General features: G+C 41.3%; 1 protein-coding gene across 6 annotated transcripts in view; it reads left to right on the top strand.

Annotated features, from left to right (window-relative positions):
* Positions 1 to 26370, top strand: part of traf2b (Tnf receptor-associated factor 2b) — a 73912-nt gene that overhangs the window by 27456 nt on the left and 20086 nt on the right. For all 6 annotated transcript variants that reach the window (XM_073052115.1, XM_073052113.1, XM_073052114.1 and 3 more), the window contains 4 exons: positions 2428 to 2506; positions 8857 to 8955; positions 17161 to 17322; positions 24507 to 24581. In XM_073052115.1, coding sequence (XP_072908216.1) covers positions 2428 to 2506; positions 8857 to 8955; positions 17161 to 17322; positions 24507 to 24581 — 415 coding nt within the window. The remainder of the gene's footprint in view (positions 1 to 2427; positions 2507 to 8856; positions 8956 to 17160; positions 17323 to 24506; positions 24582 to 26370) is intronic.

The raw sequence follows: 26370 nt of genomic DNA, 5'->3' as shown, positions 1-26370 counted from the left end.
CCAGAATATTCTTGTGTACCTCCTCTGAACCCTCTCCAATGTCAGCATATCTTTTCTTAGATGAGGAGCCCAAAACTGTTCACAGTATTCAAGATAAGGCCTCGCAAGTGTCTTATAAAGCCTCAGCACCACATCCTTGCTCTTGTATGCTAGACCTGTTGAAAAGAATGCTAACACTACATTTTCCTTCGGCACCACTGACTCAACCTGCAAGTTAATCTTTAGGGGGTTCTGCACAAGGACTCTCAAGTCCTTTTGCATTTTAGATTTTTGGATTTTCTCCCCGTTTAGAAAATAGTCCGCACATTTATTTCTTCTACCAAAGTGCATGACCATGCATTTTCCAACATTGTATTTCATTTGCCACATTCTTGCCCATTCTTCTGATTTGTCTAAGTCCTTCTGCAGCCTTCCTATTTCCTCAACACTACCTGCCCCTCCTGCAATCTTCCTATCATCTGCAAACTTGGCAACAAAGTTATCTATTCCATCATCTAAATCATTAATGTATGACATAAAAAGAAGCGGTCCCAGCACCAACCCTGCGGAACACCACTAGTTACTGGCAGCCGACCAGAAAAGGATCCTTTTATTCCCACTCGTTACCTCCTACCAGTCAGCCAATGCTCTAACCATGCTAGATAGTTTTCTTACTATTTGCAGCCTCAAAGTTTGGAGTGCGCTGGAATACTTGACTCAGTAACAAATTTACATTTAGCACTTGCGACATGTTTCACTACAGCAGCTTGGAAACCCAAAACCTCTACCATCAAGAAGTACAAGTACTGGAATTGCTTGAGAACATAACTTACATTCAGTTCTGAACTCTCAAAATTGCAGAACGTTCACCCACAGTTTTTTTTTTAAACCTGTTGGTCTGCAGCGATTCGAGAAAACAGCTCAGCATCTTCTCAAGGATGTCAACAGCCTCTGTTAATAATGATGGACCTGCTGAGAGAAAAATAGTGGTTAGCATAGATGTTTTTAAACTCAATGTACTTTTAAGCTTTTGTAAGTTTTTGAATGTTTCTCACAATCAGAAATATTCAGTTTTTTTTTATTGGTCTTACACATGTGACTTGGAATTATGCAGTTGTTCCTTCATGATCATTAGCTGTAAACCTTGCAGTTGCAAACCTAACGTCAGTGTGAAAATGCCTTCACTGTACAGGCTGCTTTAGTTTAGGCCAGCAGGCCTTCATCACTTTTTCAGTGGCAATAAATGCCAGCTGTGTCAGTAACATCTCTAACTCATGAATGGATAAATCAAGTTCATCACAGAATTTTCCCTCGTTCCTTCTGTGGGCCAGTGGAGGGGGTGTCACCCATGCGGGGAAAGGATTCCTCCCACAGGGCCCATATGTAAACCTACTCTTTCCTTTCACAAAGTGCCCACTCTCTGTCTCCCACATATCTTCATTCATAAATGCAGTAAATGCTCATCAACTTGGTAGGCCTCCAATTTCTAGAATTTCAGTAGTCAGTCTGCTGCCTCGTTGCTCCAGTAACCTGGGGTCAATCCTGATTTTGAGTCTTGGTTGATTGAACAGGGGTCGATGTTTGTGATGCCATGAGTTATCTCCAGCTGCTCAGTTTTATCTCATGTCAAAGATGTGCTCATAAGTTTTTTGGTACTTTAAATGATGCTATTTAGACTAATAGTAAGAGTAAATTGCAGGAATGCTGAGAAATGGGGAGAAGAAGAATGGGAGAGATGGAATTGCACCTGTTGGGCCAAATAGCCTCCTGTATTGCATAAATCTTGTATACTCATGACATTTATGTTTCTGATGAACATCAGTTGCTGGTCTGAAGTCAAATTGAATTTGAAATTTTTATCTTTGTTTTCAAATCTGTCCCAGCTGCCACCTCCAGCCCCACAGCCTTTCCAGGTTGCTTCACAGTTGGCCTCTGGTGTGTCCATGATTTTAATTCTGTCTCTGCTTTCTAATTTTTACTTAGGTTGCAAGATTTGTGGTTTTCTTAGGATATGACTTTGAGATTCTCCTTAAAGTCACCTACTATTCTGAACTTCCATCCAAAGAAAGTAGATCTGGCAAATTTTGTTTTGTAGAGTTCCTATGAAGTATTGGGGTATTTTATTATATTTAAAATGCAATATAAAGTTATTGTAAGCTTATCATTGTGTAATGTGCACCCCACCCTTCTGAGCAACAACACTTTTGCTGATTGGACCCGGTACCCTACACGTACACTTTGCCAGAGTAACCCCTCTCGGTGAGAGTTACCTTGCGGTCCTCTGAAGAGCTATTAACAGTGCATGTGATGAAAACAGTTTGTATTAAAGGATGCCTTGGTTTGTATCCCAGCAGTAGTCCACTGGTCTGGGAGAGAAGCCTCCAGTGGTGAGAGGCTCTTCCAAAGTTTTTTTTTTTGGACTGCTGATTTGTGTGTCTTTATTTGCAGCCTTGGCCCACAGAAGTGTGCAGCCTGTATTGAAGAGAACATTTATGAAGACCAACTGTCTCTTCTGGATGCTAATTCAGTAAGTTAAATCCAACAAGCAGCAATGAATGTTGTAAGATATTTGTAGATATCCATATAGGGTTATAAGATAAATTCAGCCTGAATTAAAGAAATACTTTATAAGTGATTCCATCTATCTTTAACTCTAAGCAGCTAACCTTTTCCCACAGAATGGAGAAACACAACAGATCACATCACAGCTCCCACATCCGACCAATACATTGATGAAATCTGCTCTTACTGTGTTCTATGCACTGACAATCATGGACCACGGCTTCTTAATTTGTTGTTGAAATTCTCAATCCATACTGGATTGGGGACGAAAATGTTTGTGCTTAAACATTTAGGAAAGGGGAAATCATTATGGAAAGAATTTTAACCGTCATCTCCTGAACCAGGACTTTGATACTGTAGTGAAATGTTTACTAAATAACATCCAAAAATTCTGATGTTTACTGGTCTGTTTAAGAATGGTATAGATTACCGGAGGGTCAAAAACTGTTGTTCTCTCTGGAGTTCCAGTCCCAGTGGGTGGAGGACATTACAATTATATTGTGCTGTAAGACCAATGGGTGAAATCTGAAGAAAGGATGAACTTTAAATATCAAGACAGTTTTGGTGGATTGAATTAGTTGGCTTTGCTAGTGTGTTTACATTGATTCTCTGAGTAGAAATTTTCAACAGTCATTCAGTTAATGTGAAAGTTATAGCAAGCTGTTCAGCCCATCCATATGTGATGCTCCTACTCTCACTCGGCCCATAACATGGGCCTGACTGGATGTAGAAAAAGTGTTACCACTGTGGTACATGGAAAGAACTAGAGTCAAGGAATCGTTACAGGATAAGAAGAGGCTTTCACTTATCCTGTGCATGCTGGCTTCTTGTAGAGTAATGCTGTCAGTCCTATTCTCTACTCTTCCTTTGTGGCCATCCAAATTATTTACCCTCAAGTATCTATCCAATTTCCTTTGAAATTTCCTATTGATTCTGCCTGTAGAGGTGATGTAATCATTGACATCTAGATTATTGCAATTCTGTTCTCTAAATTCTGTTGGTAATCTTTACTGCTAACTATAAAACCAAAAGACATTAGAGCAAAATTAGGTTATTCAGCCTGTCAAGGCTCCTCCACTATTTAGTTATGGCTGATTTATTATTCCTTCTCAGTTCCATTTTCCTCTCTTCCCAGTAACCTTTTACACCCTTATTAATCAAGAACATATCCACTTTAAATATACCCAGTGACTTGGCCTCCATAGCAGTCTGTGGCAATGAAGTCCACAGGTTCACCACACTGTAGTTAAGGAAATTCTTCTTCATCTCTGTTCCTTCTATTCTGAGACAGTGCCCTCTGTCCTAGACACTCTACATCCACTCTATCCAAGCCTTTCAATATTTGGTTAGTTTTCAATCAGATAGCCCACATCCCCTTCTAAACTCCAGGGATTAAGACCAAAAACCATAAAATGCCAAGTGCTCTTCATATATTAATCTTTTCATCCTGGGATCGTTCTCATAAACCTCCTGGATCCTCTCCAGTGGCAACACATCTTACCTTAGATATTTGGCTCAAAGCTGCTCACACTACTCCATGAGGTCTGACCAATGCCTTATAAAGCCTCAGGATTACATCCTTGTTTTTATATTTTAGCCCTCTTGAAATAAATGCTAACATTGCATTTGCCGTCCTTAATACCTACTCAGCCTGCAAGTTAACCCTTAGGAAATCCTGCATGAGGACTCCACAGTCCCCTTGAACATCTGATTTCTGAATTCTCTACCCACTTAGAAAATAAGTACACTTCTACCAAAAGAAGCATGACCATATACTTCCCTACACCATATTATATCTGCTACTTCTCTGCCCATTCTCCCAAACTGTCCCAGTCCTTCTGTCAACTCCTAGCAGGAAGGTATGTTAGTGCTAGACTAGGTGGGCAGTTTAAACTAGAGATGCACAGGGATATGAGCCAGAGCACCAGAACAGATAGTGGAGAGGTTGTGGAGAAAGATGTTGTTAAGCCTACATACAATGTTGAGAATCTAAAGATTGAGCATGGTGGGACTAATGTTCTGAGCTGCGTATATTTCAGTGCAAGGAGTATTGTAGGAAAGGCAGATGAGCTTAGAGCATGCATCAGCATGTGGAATTACGACATTGCAGCCATTTCTGAGACTTGGTTGCAGGAGGGGCAGAACCGGTAGCTCAGTGTTCCAGGGTTCAGTTGTTTTAGACGTGATAGATGGGGAGGATGGAATTTCTAGTTATGGAAAATGTCACAGTATTTTAAGTCAGGACAGACTGGAGAGTTCATCTATGTAGGCTTCATAAGACCATACAATGTAGGCAGAATTAGGCCATTTAGCCTATCGAGGCTGCTCTGCCATTTCATCATGACTGATCCAATTTTCTCTCAGCCCTGATCTCTTGCCGCCTTTCTGTACCCCTTCGTGCCCTGACCAATCAAGAATGCAGCAACCTCTACCTTAAATATATATTAAAAACTTGGTCTCCACTGCTGCCTGTAGCAAAGAATTCCACAGATTTACCATTCTCTGGCTAAAGAAATTCCTCCTCATCGTTGTCCTAACAGGACAACCCTCTATTCTGAGGCTGTGTCATCTGGTCTTAGACTCTCCCACCATTGGAAACAGCCTTTCACCATTCAATAGGTTTCAATGAAGTCACCCCTCATTCTTCTGAATTCAAGTGACTACAGGCCCAGAGTAATCAAACACACCTCATATGACAAGTCATTCAATCCTGGAATATTTTTTTGAACCTCTTTTGAATCCTCTCCAGTTTCAACACATCCTTTCTAAGGCCCCAAGCTACTCACAAGTGATACCTCATCTGTGCTTCATGAAGTCTCGATATTACATCCTTGCTTTTATATTTTAGTCTTCTTGAAATGAATGCTAACATTACGTTTGTCTTCCTTACTATAGACTCAACTTGCAAATTAACCTTTAGGGAATCCTACACAAGCTTTCCCAAATCCCTTTGCACCTCAGTTTTTTGTACTTCCTCTCAATTTAGATGATAGTCAACCCTTTCATTCCTTTTGCCAAAGTGCATAACCATACACTTCCTGGCTCAGTATTCCATCTGCCACTTATTTGCCAATTCTCTAATATGTCCAAGTCCTTCTGTAGCCTCCCTATTTCCTCAAAGCTACCTGCCCCTCCACCTATCTTTATATGGTTTGCAAATTTTGCAACAAAGCAATTTATTCCATCATCCACATCATTAACAGATAACACAACACCGCAAGTCATCAGCAGCCAAGCTGAAAAGGCTCCCTTTTATTTCCCATTGTTTGGTTCCTGTCAGTGAGCAGCTGCTTTATCCATGCTAGAATCTTTCCTGTAATACTGTGGGCTTGTAGCTTGTTAAGCAGCCTCATGTGACATCTTGTCAAAGGCTTTCTATAAATCCAAATATCTAACATCAACCGATTCTCCTTTGTCCATCCTCTTATTATTTCTTCAAAGAATTCCACCAGATTTGTCAGGCAAGATTTTCCCTTGAGAAAACCATGTTGACTACGGCCTATTTTGTAAGTGCCTTCAGATACCCGAAACACCACCTTAACAGTCAATTCCAATATCTTCCCAACCACTGAGGTCAGACTAACTGGCCTATAATTTCCTTTCTTCTGTCTTTCTCCCTTCTTGAAGCGAGGAGTGACATTTGCAATTTTTTAGTCTTCTGCAATCATTCCAGAATCTAGTGATTATTGAAAAGTCATCACTAATGCCTCCACAATCTCTTCCACCACTTCTTTCAGAACCCTGGGGTGTACGCCATCTGGTCCAGGTGACTTGTCTACCTTCAGACCTTTCAGTTTCCCAAGAGCCTTCTCCCAACTAATAGTAACTTCACACACTTCATGACTCCTGACACCTAGAGCTTCCAACAAACTGCTAGTGTCTTTCACAGTGAAGATTGATGCAAAATGCTCATTCAGTTCATCTGCCATTTCCTAATCCCTTATTACTTCCTCTCCAGCATCATTTTCCAGTGGTCTGATATCTCTTTTGCCTCTCTTTTACACTATGTAGCTGAAGAAACATAATGAGTTGAACTGAGGAATAAGAAAGGTATGATCACGTAATTGGGATTATATAGACCACCCAAAAGTCAGCAGGAGTTAGAGGAGCAAATTTGAAGGAAGATTGCAGGCTATTGCAAGAAACATAAGGTTGTGATAGTAGATGATTTTAACTTTCCACATATTATTTCCCATACTGTAAAAGGGTGGATAGGAAAGAGCTTGTCAAATGTGTTCAGGAAAGTTTCCTTAATCAGTACATAGAAGTCTAAACTAGAGTGAGTGCAATACAAGATCTATTAGGGAATGAGACAGGGGAGGTGACAAAAGTTTATGTAGAGGAACACTTTGCATTTGGAGATATTGTGACCCTTGTTAAGCAAAAGGATGAGGTGCACAGAAGGTATATGCAGGTAGGAACAAATGAGTTACTTGAGTACAGGAAATGCAAGACAGCACTTAAGAAATCGGGGGGCTAAAAGAAGACATGAAGTTGCTCTAGTACACAAAGTGAAGGAAGATTCTAAGGACTTCTACAGATATGTTAAGAGCAAAAGGATAGCAAGGGACATAATTGGTCCTCTGGAAGATGAGAGTGGTGATCCAAGCATGGAGTCTAAAGAGATGAGGGAGATCAATGGGTTTTTTTTTGCATCTGTATTAACTTGGGAGCTGGACAAAGAGTATATAGAAGTGAGGCAAAGCAGCAGTGAAGTCCAGGACCCCAAACAGTCTACAGAAGAGGAGGCATTTGCTGTCTTGAGGCAAATTAGGGTGGATAAATCCCTAGGGTCTGACAAGGTGTTCCCTTGGACCCTGTGAAACACTAGTGCAGAAATTGCAGGGACACTTAAAACATCCTTGGCCACAGCTGTGGTGCTAGAGGATTGGAGGATAGTTAATGTTGTTCCATTGTTTAAGAAAGCCTCTAAGAATACGCCAGGAAATTACAGGCTGATGAGCCTGAAATGAGTAATGGGAAGGTTATTGGAAGGTTATATAAGGGACCAGATGTATAAGTACATGGAAGGACGGGGACTGATTAGGGTTAGTCAACATGGTTTTGTGCGTGGTAAATCATGCCTAACAGATCTTTTAGAGTTTTTCGACGAAGTTGCCAAGAAAGTTGATGAAGGCAAGGCAGTAGATGTTACATGGACTTCAGCAAGCTTTGACAAGGTCCTGCATGGGAGGTTGGTCAGGAAGGTTCAGTTGTTTGGTATTCAAAATGAGATAGTAAAATGGACTTAGATATTGGCTTCGCAGGAGAAGACAAGTAATAGTAGATGCTTGCTTCTTTCAGTGGAGGGCCACGACTGGTGGTGAACCACAGGGATCAGTTCTGGATCCATTGTTTTTTGTAATCTGCATCAGCTATCTGGATGATAATGCGGTAAACTGGATCAGCAAATTTGTGGATTACATCAAAATTGGGGGTGTAGTTGGCAGCGAGGAAGACTTTCACACCTTGCAACAGGATCTGGACCACTGGAAAAATGGGCAGAAAAATGGCAGATGGAATTTAATCCAAACAAATGCTTTGACCCATGCCCCCCAGCAACCCCCAATTTAATCTGAGCCTAATTATGGGACAATCTACAGTGACAGTTAACCTATCAACTGGTGCATTTTTGGATCATGAGAGGAAACTGGAGCAGCTGGAGGAAACCCATGCAGTAACGGAAGAATGTACAAATTCCTTACAGTGATGGGAATTAAACCCAGGTCTCCTATACTGTAAAGTGTGCTACCATGCCACAGTGAACCAGAAAAAAGGTCTCTTTAGTCTCACACTTTGCCTTCTGTCAGTCATTGCAAACTTGCCTAAAGCATAGCAATTCTGTCTTCCAGATCAATAACAGACTCAACTCCAATTGTGGGGAACACCACAAACCAGAAAAGATCCCTTTTATTCTCTCTCTTTGCCTTCTGCTATCACCCAATTTTCTATCCATGCTAGTCTCTTTCCTGTAATACCATGGGCTCCTATCTTCTTCAGCAGCCTCATGTGTGGCTCCTTGTCAAAGAGCTTCTGAAAATCCAAGAAAGCAACTTGCACTGACACTGCTTTGTCTACTGCATGTTACTTGCTCAAAGAATGCCAAATGATTTATCAGGCAAGATTTCTCTTCAAGGAAACCCTGCTGACTTCGGCCTATTTTATTTATCATGTGCTTTTAAGTACCCCAAATCCTTACCTGTAATATATTAAGTAGAATACCTGATGTCTTTTTGATTCACTGTTTCCCTCTCTGGTAGCCTGAGCAAGAAACATGAAAACGAGAGCTCACTGTTGTGTTTTTTCTTCCTATAGGCTTTCCCAGACAATGCAGCACGCAGGGAGTTGGACAACCTGCCTGCAGTTTGTAGCAATGAAGGTTGCCTGTGGAAGGGCACCATCAAGGAATATGAGGTGAGAAGGAGAAATTAATATAAATACAGGAAATTTTAAATAAATTCAGTTGACTGGAAACAGGCAGCAGGTCAATTAATGTTGTTCTGATAAGAGAATGGAACTTCCCTAATATTTTTCCAAAAATCACTAGCAAACACATTCTTCCTGTAACTATGTGGATTTACTCCAGAAGTCTGTTTTCCTCTCTGTTCACAAAGATAATCAAGTTGTTGGGTTAATTCAATGGTTCAATTTCATGTCAGAGAATGTATATGGTATACAACCTGAAATTCTAACACTTCGCAGACATCCATGAAATAGAAGGAAAAAACCCTAAAGAATGAATGACAGATTCCAGCAGAAAGCATCAGCCCCCACCACCTACCAAGCCATAGCAAGCCCCCAGAAACCATGACCTAGAGACCATCAAAAACTACTGTCCATCCTAATGCCTCGACATCCCACAGACCCTCCCTCACTAATGAGGGAGAGAGATATCACTGCTACCACAGTGAGAGGGGAGGCCAACAGCTTGGTGTTTTGATGTTGTAGTCTGTAGAGTCACATATTTTGAGTTCCCCTGACTAGAGAATCAGCAAACTCACTCTCACCATCGAGAGAGAGAGAGAGAGAGCGCAATCGCTCAAGTGCAGAGTTCTCCAACAGCCGTGCCCACTGTTTCAATCTACTGTGATGTTTCGGTCCGCGACATCAGCTGGCAATCGGGTCATCCACAAGGTGGCACAAGGGTGCAACCCGAAGGTGCACGTCTTTCAAGACGCTCCTGGAGATCCCAAAATGCAGGCTGCTCAGTGAGTTCCAAAGAGCAAGAACACACCGTCCATGAAGAATGCAGTTTCAGAGCAGCTGTATATCATGGACTCCACTTGGACTTCAGCCACCTTGAAAGGGAAAAATCAGACATGAGAACAGGAGATTTAAACTGTTTCACAGGTGAACTCAAAGAAGTCAACCAGGCCTGCAAAACTCCTTTCCTACTGTAAATTGCACTCGTATTCTAAGTGGTGGAATTGATGGGAACTTGGGAAGAGTAGGTAATAAGGATAATTGGTGGGTGAATGGCCTTGTATTGTGAAATGAGCTTGACCAGGTTATTGTGGTTTCAGTGAAAGAGCATTTTGAGAACAGTGATCACAACTCAAGTAGTAAGATAGTTATTCATAAGGATAAGTCTGGACTTTGTGTGAAGATGCCAAATTGGGGAAAGGCAAATTCCTGCATTATTAAGCAGGAGCTAGGGAGAGTAGATTAGGAGTGGGTGGGTCTACATATGACATGTGATAGTCATTCAAAGACCATCTGATCAGAATTTGGGACTAGCTTGTCCTTGTGAGGAGGAAAGACAATAATGGCAAGTTTTAGAAACCTTGGCTGATGAGTGAAACACTCCCAGGGCCGGACTAGAGAAGACTGATGAGACCTTTGCAAAGATCTTTGTATTCTCTCTAGCCATAGGTGAAGTCCTAGAGGTTGGAGAATGGCCAACGTTTCTGTGTTTCAGTTCATGTCTTACAAACAATTGAGTGTTTTCAGAGGTGATGAAGATGATTGATGAGGGAAGGCCGGTGGATATTATCTACATGGACTTTAGTAAAGCATTTGACAAGGTCCTTCAAAGTTCAAAGTAAATTTATTATCAAAGTTCGTATATTTCACCATATACAACCTTGAGGTTCATATTCTTCCGGGCATACACAAAGCACAATAGAATCAATGAAAGACCGCACCCAACAGAATGGACAAATGACCAATGTGCAAATACAAAAGAAAAATAAATAAAGCAATGAATATCAAGAACATGAGATAAAGCAGTCCTTGAAATTGAGTCCATTGGTTGTGAGAACAGTTCAGTAATGGGGCGAGTGAAGTTGTTCCCCCCTGGTTTAAGCACCTGATAGTAGAGGGATAATAACTGTTCCTGAACCTGGTGGTTTTCGTCCTGAGGCTCCTGTACCTTCCTCCTGATTACAGCAGTGAGAAGAGAGCTTGACCTGGATGGTGAGGGTCCTTGATGATGGATGTTACTTTGCATCACTCCATGTAGATGTGCTCAATGGTGGAGATGGCATTACCTGTGATGGACTGGGCCGTATCCACTACGTTCTGTAGGGTTTTCCATCCAAAGGCATTAGTGTCTCCATGCCAAGGTGTGTTGCAACCAGTCATATACTCTCCACCACGCATCTATAGAAGTTTGTCAAAGTTTTAGATGTCATGGTGAATCTTCATAAACTTCTGAGGAAGTAGAGAGGCTGCCATGCTTCCTTTACAATGGCATTTACATGCTGGACCCAGGATAGATCCTCTGAAATGATAACACCAAGGAATTAAAATAGCTGATTGTCTCCACTTCTTATCCCCAATAAGGACTGGCTCATGAACTTCTGGCTTCCACCTCCTAAAGTCAATAATCAGGTCCATGATCTTGCTGACATTGAATGAAAAGTTGTTTTTGTGCACCACTCTGCCAGATTTTCAGTCTCCCTCCTATATGCTGATTTGTTGCCACCTTCGATTCAGCTAATGACATTGGCGTTATTAGCGAACTTAAACATTGCATTAGATCTGTGCTTAGCCTCATAGTCATAAGTATAAAGCTAGTACAACAGGTGGGGGGGCTAAGCACATAGCTTTGTGATGTACCTGTTCTGATGAAGATTGTGGAGAAAATGTTTTTTGCCGATCTGAACTGTTTTTGCAAGAAAGGAAATCAAGATCCAATTGCCAAGGAGGTATTGAGGCCGAAGTCCTGAAGCTTTATTGATTAGTTAGAGGGAATGATGGTATTGGATGCTGAGTTGTAATCAATGTGGAGCATCCTGATGTATGCATCTTTGCTGTCCTGATATTCCAGGGTTGAGTGAAAAGCCAATGAGATGGCATCTGCTATGTGCCTGATATGACAGTTGACAAATTGGAGTGGATCCAAATCGTGTCTCAGGCAGCTCTTGATGTGTTTCATCACCAACCTCTCAAAGCACTTCACAGTGATTGTAAGTGTTTTTGGAAGAAAGTCATCGAGGCAGGTTACCACATTCTTCTTGAGCACTGGTATAATTGAAGCCTGCTTGAAGCAGGTAGGTACCACCGACTACTGAAGTGAGAGGTTAAAGAAATCGGTGAACACTCCAGTCAGTTGATCAGCACAGATCTTTAGTACTCGGCCAGGTAGCTTTCCATGGGTTCACCCTCCTGAAGGATGCTCTCACATTGGCCTCAGAAACTGAAATCACAGGGGCATCAGAGACTTCGGGAGTTTGTGAAATATCCTCCGTGTTTTGTTGTCAAAGCGAGCATGTAAGGCATTGAGCTCATCTGGGAGCAAAACCTTGTTGTCACCCATGTCACTTGTTTTCACTTTTTAAGAGGTGATAGCATTCAAGTCCTGCCACAGCTGTCAAGCATCCTTTAGTGACTCAAGTTGGGTCCAGAATTGCCACTTCTCACATGAGATTGCTTTCTGGAGATCGTACCTGGACCTTATTGGTTGTTGCACCTAAATGCCTCTGATCTGGCCCTCAGTAGATTACAGATCTCATGGTTTGCCCGGGGATTCTGGTTGGAGAAGACTCTGAATGATCTTGTAGGGACACACTTGTCTATGACTGTTTTTATAAAAGTCCAGGTATCCAGAACTAGAAGGCACAGCTCAATATTGAGGGGCAACTTTTTAGAACAGTGGTAAGGAGGAATTTTTTTAGCCAGAGAGTAGTGAATCTATGGAATGCTTTGCCACAGACTGTGGTAGAGGCCAAGTCCATGGGTATATTTAAAGCAGAAATTGATAGTTTTCTGATTGATTATGGCATCAAAGGATATGGCAAGAAGGTAGGTGTATGGGGTTGAGTGGGATCCAGGATCAGCAATGATGAAATGGCAGAGCAGACTTAATGGGCTGAATAGCCTAATTCTGCTCCAATGTTTTATGCTTATGCTGTGACAGCTGTAGTGTATTTGTTCAGGTTATCTAATGAGTCCTTGAACATGGCCCAGTCTACTGACTCGAAGCAACCCAGTAGCCCCTCCTCTGCTTCCTGTAATCACCTCTTTACTGCCCTCATCTCTGGAGCCTTGCAGTTTAGCCTCTGCCTGTGTGCAGGCAGGAGGAGGGCATCCAAATGATTAGATTTCCCAAAATGCAGTCTGAGCATGAAACGGGAGGCATTTGTAATCATAGTAAAGCAATGGTCTGGTGAGTTAGGACCTTTGGTGCTGCAGGGTATACGCTGATGATAATTGGGCAGAGATTTCTTCAGACAAACCTGACTGAAGTCCCCGACTTTGATTTCAAATGAATTGGGGTGGTCAGTTTCTTGTTTGGTGAGATCGGCATTCAATATCTCAAGTTCCTGGTTAATGTCGGCTTTTGGCAGTATGTAAACTGTGGTAAGGATCACGGAGGAGAACTCTCTTGGACGTTGATTTGTCAGCACTTAATTGTTAGATGTCCCAGATCGGGGGAACAGGAATGTGACAAGACTAAAACTGCTGCATCTGAGCAGTACGGAGAGTTTATCATGAAACACAGATCCTAACCTTTTGCCTCCTTCAAATCACCTGTTGGGTCCATCCTCTGTATTGAGAAGCTATTGGGTCTGATTGCCCAATCCAGCATGTTCAGAGTGAGCCATGTCTCCGTGAGTCACAGAACAGAGCAATTCCTCATTTCCCTTCAGTATGGCAATTTTGTCCTTTGGTTGTCAATCTTGTTCTCCAGCGACAAGACATTTACATATGCAATGACAATTGTCAATGATGATTATTAGGGCTTTTGTTCTTTGCTTATAAATAAATGTTGTCTTTGATATATAGGGCATAATTTCAATATTTACAGCAAAATAAAACAAAATCAGGAATGAAGAGAAGATAAACATTTTTTGAGGTTAAAGGGCAAGTTTGAAGCAAGTGAAATTTAACAGATGTCTTTGGGCGTTTGAAGGTAGCTGGAGGTAGAGTGGCAAGCTGTAAAGGCTCTTAAAGAAGTATATGGAATCCTTGGTTTTATAAGCTGTCATTTTATTTTCAAAGTAAATTTATTATACAAGTGCGTAAATGTTAACATATTGTACTTTGAGATTAATTTTCTTGCAGGCATTTACAGAGAAAAAAATAATGCAAGCCTAATAGTATAATATAATGAGTATAATCAAGGGAATATAGGGAGCTGTGGTAACATAGCTGTTAGTGCAACCCTGTTGTAGTTCAGGATGTTCTGGAGTTCAGAGTTAATTTCTGGCACCATCTGTAAGGAATCTCTGTATGTCCTCCTGTGGGATGTGTGGGTTTTTCCCAGGCGCTCCAGTTTCCTCCTACTGTCCAAAGACGCAACAGGTAGGTTAATTGGTCATTGTAAATTGTTCCTTGATTAGATTAGAGTTAAATCAGGGTTGTCAGGAGTTACTGGGCTAGCGGGCACAAAAGGCAAGAAGGGCCTGCTCTGCATTGTATCTTGAAATTAAATAAAGAGGTAGAATTTTATGAAACACTGTGTATGAATAAAGACTGGCAGACACCCAATGTTGAAAAGAAAAAAACTGCAAATATAAATAATACTGAGAATATGAGTTTTAGAGTCTTTGAAAGTGAGTTTGTAGGTTGTAGAATCAGTTCAGGGTAGTGATGAATGAAGTTACCAATGCTGTTTCGGAGTCTGGTGGTTATTGGGTATTAACTGTTCCTGAACCTGGTGTCGTAGGATCTAGGACTTCTGTGCCTCCTGCTGGATGGTAGTAGTGAGAAGCCTGGGTAGTGGGGTCTTCAGTGGATGCTGTTTTCTTGTGGCAGCACTCCATATAAGCGTACTTAATGATGGGAGGGCTTTGCCTAAGATGCATTGTGCTGAATCCACCACTTTCTGTATCCTTTTCTGTTCCAGGGCATTGGTGTTTCCATACTAGACCAGTTAGAATACTCCGTTGTGCCTCTAAATAAGTTTGTGAAAGTTTTTGTTGATATGCCAAATTATGAATACTTTGTAAAGGAACTGTCTTACATTCTTTGTGATGACACTTACATGTTGGTCCCAGGACAGATCCTTTGATAGGTTAAAGCTATTGACCCTCTTCACTTCCATTCCCCTGATATAGACTATGAGGTAACTTTTATGTGGCATCAGATAAACTGCCTTCTGAATGTCCAGATTTACCACATTTCTTAGTCCCCCTTTATCCACCTTGCTAAATAACTCCTTGAATAATTGTGACAAATTTCTCAAACAATTTCACTTTCAGAAAACCATTTAGACCCCATTATTTGTAATCTGCTGCTCCTAATCTAATTGATACCATCGTCTTTCCAATGGCATACATCAGGTTAACCTGTATAGTTCTTTTTACTGCCTCCTCCATTTTGCATTACATTTGTGAATTTTTAATCCTGGTGAAATTTTCCTGATTTGGGAAACTGGAAGATCTCAACTTATGAATCCATTGTCTTTGCAGCCAGTCAGTTAACAACCTTGAGTGCAGGCTATTATTAATTCCAGGGGAGTTGTAAACATTAGTTCATCAGTTTATCTTTTACTATTTCTGAAGTAGTATTTTTTAACTAAATGCCCTCCTCCCCTTTGTTTTATATTTTCTACTATTATTGGATGCTTTTGGTGTTTTCTATCAAAGTCAGACACAGTACTCCTCTGATGCTTAGTTTGAATAAGATTAAGATCAGCAGTGATTCTCCCTCAGTTCAATAATTTGTTTCTACTCTTTGGTACAAAGTCTTAGTGCTGAGATGGCCTTGGAGCTTTGGACTACTTGTTCCAGCACATTTGTGCCTTCAGAGAAAATGTGGAACAATATTATAACAATACCACAGCTCTGCACATTCAGCACCATTCTACCCACCTGACAGCACCTCAGAAGAGATCTTGATTCACATCTAGCAATAGTTTGGTCCAAACTATGAGACTGGCAAATATTAATGTGAATGGAATGAGAGTCTGGTGGCTGGTATGTAAAGAATGATTAATGAAGCTCTGGTGGAAAAGTTGACTGCTTCTGACACTAATCCTTCTCTCTGATGTGCAATGACTTGGCCTTGTTGCAACAATAGTTAATGATTTGTCCTTTGGAAATCAGCTGTGATTGGTCAACGCTCTTGGCTTGGTTCTTTGATCAGAGTTGCTGATTTACTGCTTGGAAAGTCCCTGAAACTCTCAGTACCTCGGTTGTGTTTTTAAATAACAGAACAAGTGGAAAGTCCCTAAGATTTGCTACTCTAGATGAGATGATAATTGCCTGGCACACCACGGAAAGTTGCAATAACATTTTAAAATAAGCTCATCAGTTTCCCCAGGAAAACTGCTCTTTTTTTAAGAAAAAGTTAATTATAGTTGGTTGTTTTTATTTGCAGTGACTAATAAATCGAGCTATTTTGAAAATGTAGTATTTATAAAGTTAAGTCGATCCTGCATTAGATGGATTTCAGCACTGGCAAACCATCTATTTGAGGTGAAAACAAAGGGCACGTCTAAACCAAAACTCCCTCTCCTTACTCCCATCGAGCATTCTACGGGAAGTACAATATTAGTTAAGCACAAAGTAAAACTCCCTCTGTGGCTCATTGAATTTGGCTGAACAACACAAAACAAATAACAGGCAGTATCCGCCTTAAATGTCAGAAGATTCCAAAGATCAGACATACAAATGGAAAATATTGGAAATGTTTAGCAGATCAGGAAAGTTCCAATAAAAGGTGTTAGACTGAAACATAAAACTGTTTCTCTCTCTCTCTAGAGTACTGCCTGACCTGAGTTTTCCAATATATTCTGTTTTATTTCACTTTTACTCAGGATTAGCTCACTGGTCACATCTGTCATAAAGAATACTACACCCTCTAAAAATCCAATTGTTGATATGAGGGTAGGTTGGTAAAGATGGAGGGAGAGGCAGGTTTATCTTTTGCAAGTCCCTCTAGCTTCAAACTGGAAGTTTGTACTTGCCTTCTGCCTCTGCCTGACGGTGTGAAGTGGAGCTGGTTCAAAGTTGACAGCACTGCTACTAGCTTTGACCCGTTGAGAGTTTGAGCTTCCCTTCTGCATGGTGTAGAGGAGTATTTGTGGTGGATGTGGGGATAAATGCAACTGTCACGTGCTGAGTGGACAGGAGCCATATGATGCAAGCATTATTGTGCTAATGCTTGCTATCCCTGCAATTGTTGCAGATGTGCACTATCCCTGTTACCTGTATCTGTTGTTTGTTGCAGGCTGACCACGAGGAAAGATGTGAGTATGTACTGGTGCCTTGTGAAGCGTGCAGCAAGAAGGTGCGCCGGGTTGATTTATCTCGGCATTTGGAGCGAGAGTGTCCTGAAAGAAACCTCAACTGCAAATTCTGCAAAACAACGTTCCACCACAAGGATATAAAGGTCGTTATCTTTAGCAAAGCATGAATTCATTTCCCTGACCATTTCCTGGGCTATGCTGAATCATGTCCTCAAAGCCACCAGATCATCTGCTGCAATTAACCTCAGCAGTTGTCTTGCACCAAATCATGGTTCATTTGTTCCAAGTGAAGAATGTAACATAGTGGTCATTAACCTTTTTAAATCCAAGATCCCCTACCTCGGCCTTAATGAAAGGCAAGATCGACCTACTAAATCATTTAGGGGGAAAAAACAGCTCAGATTGTACTTCCAACTTGAGGCACTTTATCTGGGCTAATTGCATATTAATTACATAAAATGCTTTTTGTCAAACTTTCAAATTAATGTAACCAAGAAAACACTGTAACTAGCACATCAAACAGGCCATAGCGGCATCGAGCTCATCCAATAACGCCTTGAATAAGCAGTGCTGAAGCGCTTTTGCTGGAATCGAGTTTATCAGTTTGACCACCAGTGTCATTACATGAGAAAAGTCCACGACCTTCCCAGCCAAGGCCTGCTGATGAATCACACAGTGATAATCCAGGAAGTCGGGGAAAATCAGGGTCATTACGGCACAGTGCTATAAAAACCAACGCGCACACCGCACATTGCTGGGGCCCCATCATTAGTAATTGCCACCAGTTTATCAATGGGGATGTCATTTTCACAGACTTTTTTTAACTCATTGTAAATATCCTCACCTCTTGTTCTCTCCTTTAAGTGCAAAAGAATGAGGAAGTCCTCCTTTTTTGTAAACTCCTGGAAAGCCATTCTGACAAATACAACAAGCTGAGCTGTTTGCATTACATCCAGGGATTCATCAAACTGTCGTGAAAAATATTCACAGAGTGACAAGTCCTTTAACACTTGTAGATCCACGTCCTCTGAGCGGCATGTTTGCTTGGCCTTCAACCCCGATTTCAGCTCCTCAACTTTGCTGGTATTGGTAAATTTACTGAGACACTAGTATAAGTTTCAGGAGTATGCAAGCTAATGACGCCACTGTCATTGTTTCCCATTTCTTGTACATTTGGGGAATGTTGGAATTTAAAGGGGGAGAAGGGTTGTAATGTCGGCATTATAAAGATAAGTTAATACCAATTAGGATCATGGTAATATAGCAATACTCCCACTATGGAAACTGTTTATAAAGAGAGATTGTTTCCGGGGTTGTGGGGTTTTCCTTCCGGTCTTTTCTGCCCGGTGTGCATTAGTGAAATCCTCTGTATGCGAATATCGTTTTACTGTCCTAGATAAAGTTGTTCCTTTTGGGCATGAACTTGTCGAGTGGTCCTTTTTCAAAGTAGAAGTTACTACATATTTGCATCAAAAGGTTTATCAAGCATAATGTATTTGTATAATTATTTTTCTTTTTTTTTTCGGGATCTACTGGGAAAGTCTTAAAGATCGACTGGTTGGTGACCACTAATGTAGCAGGTGGATGTGACCAGGGTTGATGTCATCTGGATTAATGAGCTAAATGATTGTGTTAATTGCAGTAGTCAGTAGAAGTATTTTGCAATGTCCAAGCTAGTCACAGGGACAGCTAGTTCTATTTTGTGAAATGTAGACATCATTGCCTATAATTAGTACTTATTGGCCACCTCTAGCTGCCTTTAAGGTGATGAGGGCAAGCCAGGGTCTTGAACTGCTACAGTGCAGATGATCTGATTGTACAGTCTACATCTAGGTGATTTGGCATCTGGCTCAGCAGGTAATCTTCTCCCTGTAAACATGGGGCCCCATTTCCTGTGTTCCCTTTGAACATAAGAAATGGGAGCAGGAGTAGGCCGTCCAGCCCATCGAGCCTGCCCCACCATTCAGTAAGATCATTGCTGATCTGTCCGTAAACTCAGCTCCATCTACCTGCCTTTTCCCCATAATCCTTAATTCCCTTACTATGTAAAAAAAATCTATCTAACTGTTTCTTAAATACATTTAGTGAGAAAGCCTCATCTGCTTCCCTGGGCAGATAATTCTACAGATTCAGCACTCTGGGAAAATTTACTGCTGACACTAAACTGAGTACACAGGATGTGGGGAGTCTGCAGAGGGATATAGATAGGTTAAGTAAATAGGCCAATGTCTGGCAGATGGAATACAACTTTGGTAAATACAAGATCATCCACTTTGGAAGGAATAATGGAAGAGCAGGTTATTATTTAAATGGTGAAGGATTTGCAGCATGCTGTTGTGCAGAGGGACTTGGGAGTGCTTGTTCATGAATCGCAAAAAGTTGGTCTGCAGGTACAACAGGTTACTAAGAAGGCAAACGGAATGTTGGCCTTCATTGTGAGAGGGATTGAATTCAAGAGCAGGGAGGTTATGCTGCAACTATACAGGGTACTGGTGAGGCTGCACCTGGAGTACTGTGTGCAGTTCTGGTCTCCATACTTGAGGAAGGATATACTGGCTTTGGAGGCAGTGCAGAGGAGGTTCACCAGGTTGATTCCAGGGATGAAAGGGTTAACCTATGAGAAGAGATTGAGTTGCTTGGGACTATACTCTGGAGTTCAGAAGAATGAGAGGGGATCTTATAGAAACATTCAAAGTCCCCATTCCCTTTAAATGCACAAGCTTTACTAGTAAATATGATTGTGTAAAATGTAAAAAATAAGTGAATTAAGAGTGCAAGATGATTTAAGAAACTGATTGGAGGAATCTAGTAATTTGAAATAACAGCTCATCAGGTGCCATCAATATCCCATGGATGCCAGATTATAAGGGTTTTACTGTATTTATGTCTTCAAAAAAATGTGTAATTGAGAAATCAGTGATTGAGGGAGTAGGGAAATCAGAAATAAACAGAATGAAAAGTAGGCCATTCGGTCTCTCAGGACTGTTTTACCTTTCAATCAGGTCATGTCTGGTCTAATCCTAGCCTTAATAACTCTGTCTTTTGTAAAATCCTTTTAAGTACTCTATCTGTCAATTTCCTTGTATGTATTCAATGCCTCCTGAACCTTTCTGTGGTAGAGGATTCCAAAATCTCATGAACCTGTAAGGGAAGAAAATTCTCATGTATAGTAATGAAGTGGAATGAAGTTGGAAGAAATTGCTGTATTCAGAATCTTCCCTGTCACTGATGCTGCCCCACAGAAATGATTCAGGAAACTGACCCTTGGGATTGTCTGTTCTTTCCTTTTTATAGAAGCATCTTGGAGCTTAGACATCCATATTTAACAAATAATACTTTTAACCTGTCGATCTGCTGCCATCAGGAGGAAGGTACAGGAGCCACAGGATTCAAACCACCAGCTTCAGCAAGTTTATTACCCCTCAGCCATCAGGCTCTTGAACCCGAGGGGATAACTTCACTTGCCCCAACAGTGAAATGTTCCCACAAACTATAGACTCACTTTCAAGGACTTTTCATTTCATATTCTTGACAGTTATTGCTTATTTAATGTGTTTGTTTATTTATTTGTACCATTTGTTGTCTTTTGCACACTGGTTGAATGCTGAAGTTGCAGCGGCCTTTCATTGATTCTATTATGGTTATTATTCTATTATCAATTCATTGAGCATACCCACAAGAAAATGAGTCTTAGTGTTGTATATGGTGACATATATGTACTTTGATAATAAATTTACTTTGAATTTTGAAGTAATTAGATATATCTAGATGAGAATCAAAAGAGTATAGATGCTATAATCTAGTGCGAGAAAACAAATAAAACAAACAAAAATAAATTGATGGGGAACTCCGTGTCAGGCAGTACCTGTGGAGGCGTACAGATGGTCGATGTTTTGTTTAAAATCCTCCTATCAAGATCGAAAGTGTGAAGGGGAAGGGTAAGGCAGGCAGGCGATAGGGGGAACCAGTTGAGGAGGGGAATGAGGGACAGATGGAGACAAGTGCAAGAGAGGGATGGATGGAGTTGAAAAGCAAAAGATGGTGGCTGTGGGGTGGAAGCAGAGGAGGGATAGGGAGGTTGGTGGAGAGGTTGGGAAGAGGAGTTTGGAGGTGGAGGCAGAGGGTAAAAGTTGTTAGGGAAAGTGATACAGAACCAGATAAGGGAGAGTTGAAGGGGAAAGGGGACCCAGTGTGGTAAGTGTGAGTGGTAAGCAGGTAGGGGAATTGAACAAAACTGGGTAATGAGGGGCTGGGGTGTTTGGAAAAAGGGAGTTGGGCGATGAGAGAACCTGGGTGGATGGGAGGGGGTGAGAGAAACACATGCAGGTTAGCTGAGACTGGAAAATTCAGTATTCATTCAATTAGATTGTAGGGTGAATGGAAATTTATGCAGACATGTCTCAGCCTGAAACGTTGACTGTTTATTCCTCTCCATAGGTGCTGCCTGATCTGCTGAGTTCCTCCGATATTATGTGTGTGTTGCTCTGGGTTTCTAGCATTTACAGAATTCCTTGTGTTTATGATTTCCTGCTTCATTGTGAAATCTCTGAGGTCTGCCTACCCCTGAAGAAGTTTAAATCTTTGATGGGAGTTAAGTAAGATCCTCTCTACCTGCTCCTTCTCTGTGATCTCTGTTGCTCTTCTCTTTGACCATGTGCTCACCCAGACTTGCTATCACCTGCCAGCTTGTACTACTTCCCTCCTCCTCATTCTGGTTTCTTCTCCCTTCCTTGCCAGTACTGATGAATGGTCTCAGCTCAACACGTCAACTATTTATTCCTTTCCATAGATGCTACCTGACCTGCTGAGTTCCTCCAGCAATTTGTATGTTGTTCTAGATTTTCAGTCTCTTGTGTTTATGGGATGCAGAATAAAATTACCTCCACTCTGTCCTTGCAAAGTTCCTCAGCCCTAGCTTTTCACGCATTTTGTTTGCCATGCCCCTCAGAGTGAAGTGATCAGGTACTGATGAATTCTTGACAGCTCTGGCCTTCCCCGTGAGGTGTTGGACAGCAATTGACAAGCATGTATAACAGAAAGCGCTACGTCAGAAAGAAGCTGGCTGACTTTGGGATTACTACTGCAGTCAGGTTGCTGAGCAGTGAAATAAATGGCAAGGGAAATACTTTACTGGTGTTCAGTGATGTCAGGTAAATTGTTACTTCCTTGATTACAGTGCTCTCCTGAGTGTTCTGGACATCCAAAGCAGCACTGCAATCTCCCCAGTAGCTCTGCTGCATTCATTGCACTGGAACAAGAATTCCCATGACTGGTTGCTAAAGGAAATACAATGACACAATATTTCACTGGTGCACTGAAGTAGCCCGGAAGGGAATTATCTTGTGCTGTCCTGATGGAATTTAGCGATAAATTAACGATGAGGTGCTCAAATCACTATTAACGTTACTGGAATAGTTTTGCTGAGATCAAATCAAATTGTTTAGTTATCATTCAAACCATACATGGGTCCAGCCGAATGAGACAGCATTCCTCTGAACACTGAGAGCAGGAATTGAGCACTGAATAATGGCCATTTTTAACGTCTGTTTAGTGCCACATCTGTTGTTTCCTGAACAAGGCAAATGGTGTGCAGTGAGCTGCAAAACTTTTCAAGTTTAACTAATAGACCAGATGTTTGGAACTTTGTGAATTGAATGAGATTTTAGCACTCAGAAGTATGTTGTTGCTAGAACTTGATTCTTTGTTTTAACCAGAGCAACCACACATTTGCACCCCTCTGCCTTTTCTCTTCCATGGTCAGAATTTTCTTTTCCAATGTCTTTTTTTGTCTCCTGTGGTAGAGGATTCCGAAATCTCATGAACCTGAAAGGGAAGAAAATTCTCATTTGTTGTAATGAAATAGAATAAAGTTGGAAGAAATTGTCATGTGGGAGTGCCCATGATGTGAGTCACTCGGTGTGGGTACTCCTGCCCTGCCACGCCCCCCCCCCCCCCCGATGTGAATCACTCTGGGTGGCTGCGCCCTCTTTTGCACTTTGACTAAATTGAGTCACAGTCTGGATTCCTCACCACCTCCTCCGCCCCAACACGTGTCACTCAGTTTGTAGGTGTTCTTGCAATGTGAGGCACAAATTATTTGCATATTAATCCCAATCTCCTCTTCTTCCATGTGAGTTACTCAGTTTATGGATGTGCCCCATCTACGCAACATGACGGACTTGTCTATCCTCTGACCCCTTTTGTTAGGGTTTGCCTTCCCCCACCTGGTGTGTGTTAGTCACTTGAATACCCTATTCTGTTGAGTTGTAGAGGTGTTAGGGGTTGTCTATGTTAAAATGTGTGGTTAAACCTTCGACTTGAGATACTATATGTGGCTGTCCCTTCCCCCTCTCTGAGTTGTTTAATGAGAGGCTGCCATCCCTGGGCATGAATAGCTTGTGGGTCCTGCCGCAACCAGCAGGTCTGAATTGCAGAGTTCAGAGTTCCCAGCTGCTTCCTGTGAGCTGACAACCAATATTCTGTTAAATTGCTTGTGTAGAGAATATATATAGGTTTCCCCATTATCGAAAGGTAGAAATTTCCTATGAAACAGTTTGTAAGCTGAAATGTCGTAAAGCGAAGAAGCAATTACCATTAATTTATATGGGAAAATTTTTGAGCATTCCCAGACCCAAAAAATAACTGACCAAATCAAACCAAATAACACATAAAACCTAAAATAACATGAACATATAGTAAAAGCAGGAATGATTATGATAAATATACAGCCTATATAAAGTAGAAATATTGTATATCCAGTGTAGTTTCACTTACCAAAATCAGGAAGACAGCGAGCCAAAATTGATTTGGAGAAAAAAAATGGGCACGTACATGTCTACGCACGTGCACACATGCTCACACAACTGCCCACAGAAGGCTTCATGGTCATAGTAGTTTTTCTCGGGGCAAACACAGGTATAAAACCGGCATCTTTTTTTTATAAAAGCAAAAATCCTCTTTGGTTAGCGAAAACAGGTACTAATGTAGGTCTTTCTTAACAGCGAGCTTTTGTAAAGCGAACATTTGAGAAACAGGAGCCACCCATAGATTGCTATCTAGTGACCTTTAGTGATGTGGGAGTGTAACCAAATCTGATATCTGTCACTTACTATGGGGCCTTTCTATAATGTTTGGGAATCGAAGAAAGCACTGTTTCATGAGCTGCATTTTTGCTCCAGCTTCTGAATTCCAAATTGAATTGCCAACATCAGGCAAGTCTGAAGTAGTGCAGCTGAAACCATTGGGGCTGTCACAAACCTCAGTCTTTATAATTAATGTTGCGTGTTTGTAGCACCATTGAGAAGTTATTTGTGTTTGGCATCCATAGGCTCATGATGAAATCTGTTCCAAGTACCCGTTAATGTGTGAATGGTGTGGGAAAAAAAAGATTCCACGAGAAAAGGTAAGATCTGTCCTTTCTTCTTCACTGCTTTAAAGGCTTTGTCTATGGGTGTTTTGCTTTGAAGTGTAATCTGTCTTTGATACAGCAATATGATATTTCAGCAGGTGTGCTCACATTCAACTGAAGCTGGGTGCTTGACTTTATACTGTGCACTATCTTGTAGAACTTCTAATAATGATCATGAAAATTTCACAGCCATAGACATAGAAATCTACAGTACATTACAGGCCCTTTGGCCCAGAATGATGTGCCAACATGTAACCTACTCGAGAAACTGTTAGAATTTCCCTAGCGCATTGCCCTCTATTTTCTAAGCTCCATGTATCTATCTAAGAGGCTCTTAAAAGACCCTATTGTATCTGCTTCCACCACCACTGCCGGCAGTGCATTCCACCTACCTACCACTTACCCCTGGCATCCCCTCGGTACCTATTTCCAAGCACCTTAAGACTGTGCCCCCCTCATGTTAGCCATTTCAGCCCTGGGGAAAAGGCCTTTGGCTATTCACATGATCAATTCCTCTCATCATCTTATACACCTCTATCAGGTCATCTCTCATCCTCCGTCACTCCCAAGGAGAAAAGGCCAACTTCACTCAACCTATTCTCATAAGGCATGCTCTCCAATCCAGGCAACTTCCTGGTAAATGTCCCCTGCACTCTCTGTATAGTATCTAGATTCTTCCTGTAGTGAGGTGACCAAAACTGAACACAGTATACCAAGTGGGGTCTGACCACGGTCTTATGTAACTGTAACATTACCTCACAGCTCTTGAACTCAGTCCCGCAGTTGATGAATGCCAATACGTCATATGCCTTCTTAACAGAACAAAGTCAACGAGGCGGATCCCAGGGGTTGTAGAGTAAGAATGTTGGGAGATCTCATTGCACCTTACAAAATTCTTAGAGGGCTCAACAAAGTGGATGGAGGAGAGGATGTTCTTGCTGGTTGAAGAATCCCAATCCAGGGGTCAGCCTCAGAATAAGTTGGGGGGGGGGGGGGTCAATGGTTAACAACTGAGAAAAGGAGAAATATTTTCACTTAGTGTAAGACTTCCTTCAAAACCGAGCAATAGTAAGGTAATTGAGGCACTTGAAGATGGTGCAGGAACATGGTGTTGAGGTAGAAGATCAATCATGATCTGGATGGATTTTGTGAAGCAAGTTTAAAAGGCCAGATGACCACCTCTTATTCTTTGTTCAGATATAACAATTCATAGAAAGATGTGGGTAGAATGCTTTCTGTAACAAAAAATTTAAGTAACTTTGGCTAATTTGTAAATAATTTGTGTCTGAATTGGAGTTTTACATTCCCCCAGTAAAATATATTTCACACAAAAACAAGTGCCAAGTTGTTTGAGAATTTTGTTAGTCTTCGGCTGACTCATTATAAAGTCAAATGTAAGAGGAAAAGAATTTGATAAAAGTTCATTGTTTCTAATCTCTCTCCCCTTATAAAGCAAGTATCAGGGGAGAAACATCTTGAGATGAAAAGCCTAAAATGTTTGCTGTAAATTTACAGAATCAGTCAAAAGGAATACTGAGGCTTGCGATTGTGTTGCAGTGTCCTTCATTAGCGTAACTGAGGTACATGGATAATTAGAATAAAGAAGAAATATGACAATCGGGATCAAATTTGGAAGAAAAGCTTCCAAGCAGACTGGGAATATAAGGGCATTTAAAGAAGGAAGGATACAGATGGACTAATGCTATTCAGCCCTGTCACACCGGTTCCATTCAATAAAGTGATTGTTCATCTTTAATCCCAGATCGACTTGCCCACACACAAC

Source organism: Hemitrygon akajei, chromosome 7 (genome assembly GCF_048418815.1).
Source record: "Hemitrygon akajei chromosome 7, sHemAka1.3, whole genome shotgun sequence".
Classification (NCBI taxonomy): domain Eukaryota; kingdom Metazoa; phylum Chordata; class Chondrichthyes; order Myliobatiformes; family Dasyatidae; genus Hemitrygon; species Hemitrygon akajei.
This window is presented reverse-complemented; position numbering and strand designations above follow the sequence as displayed.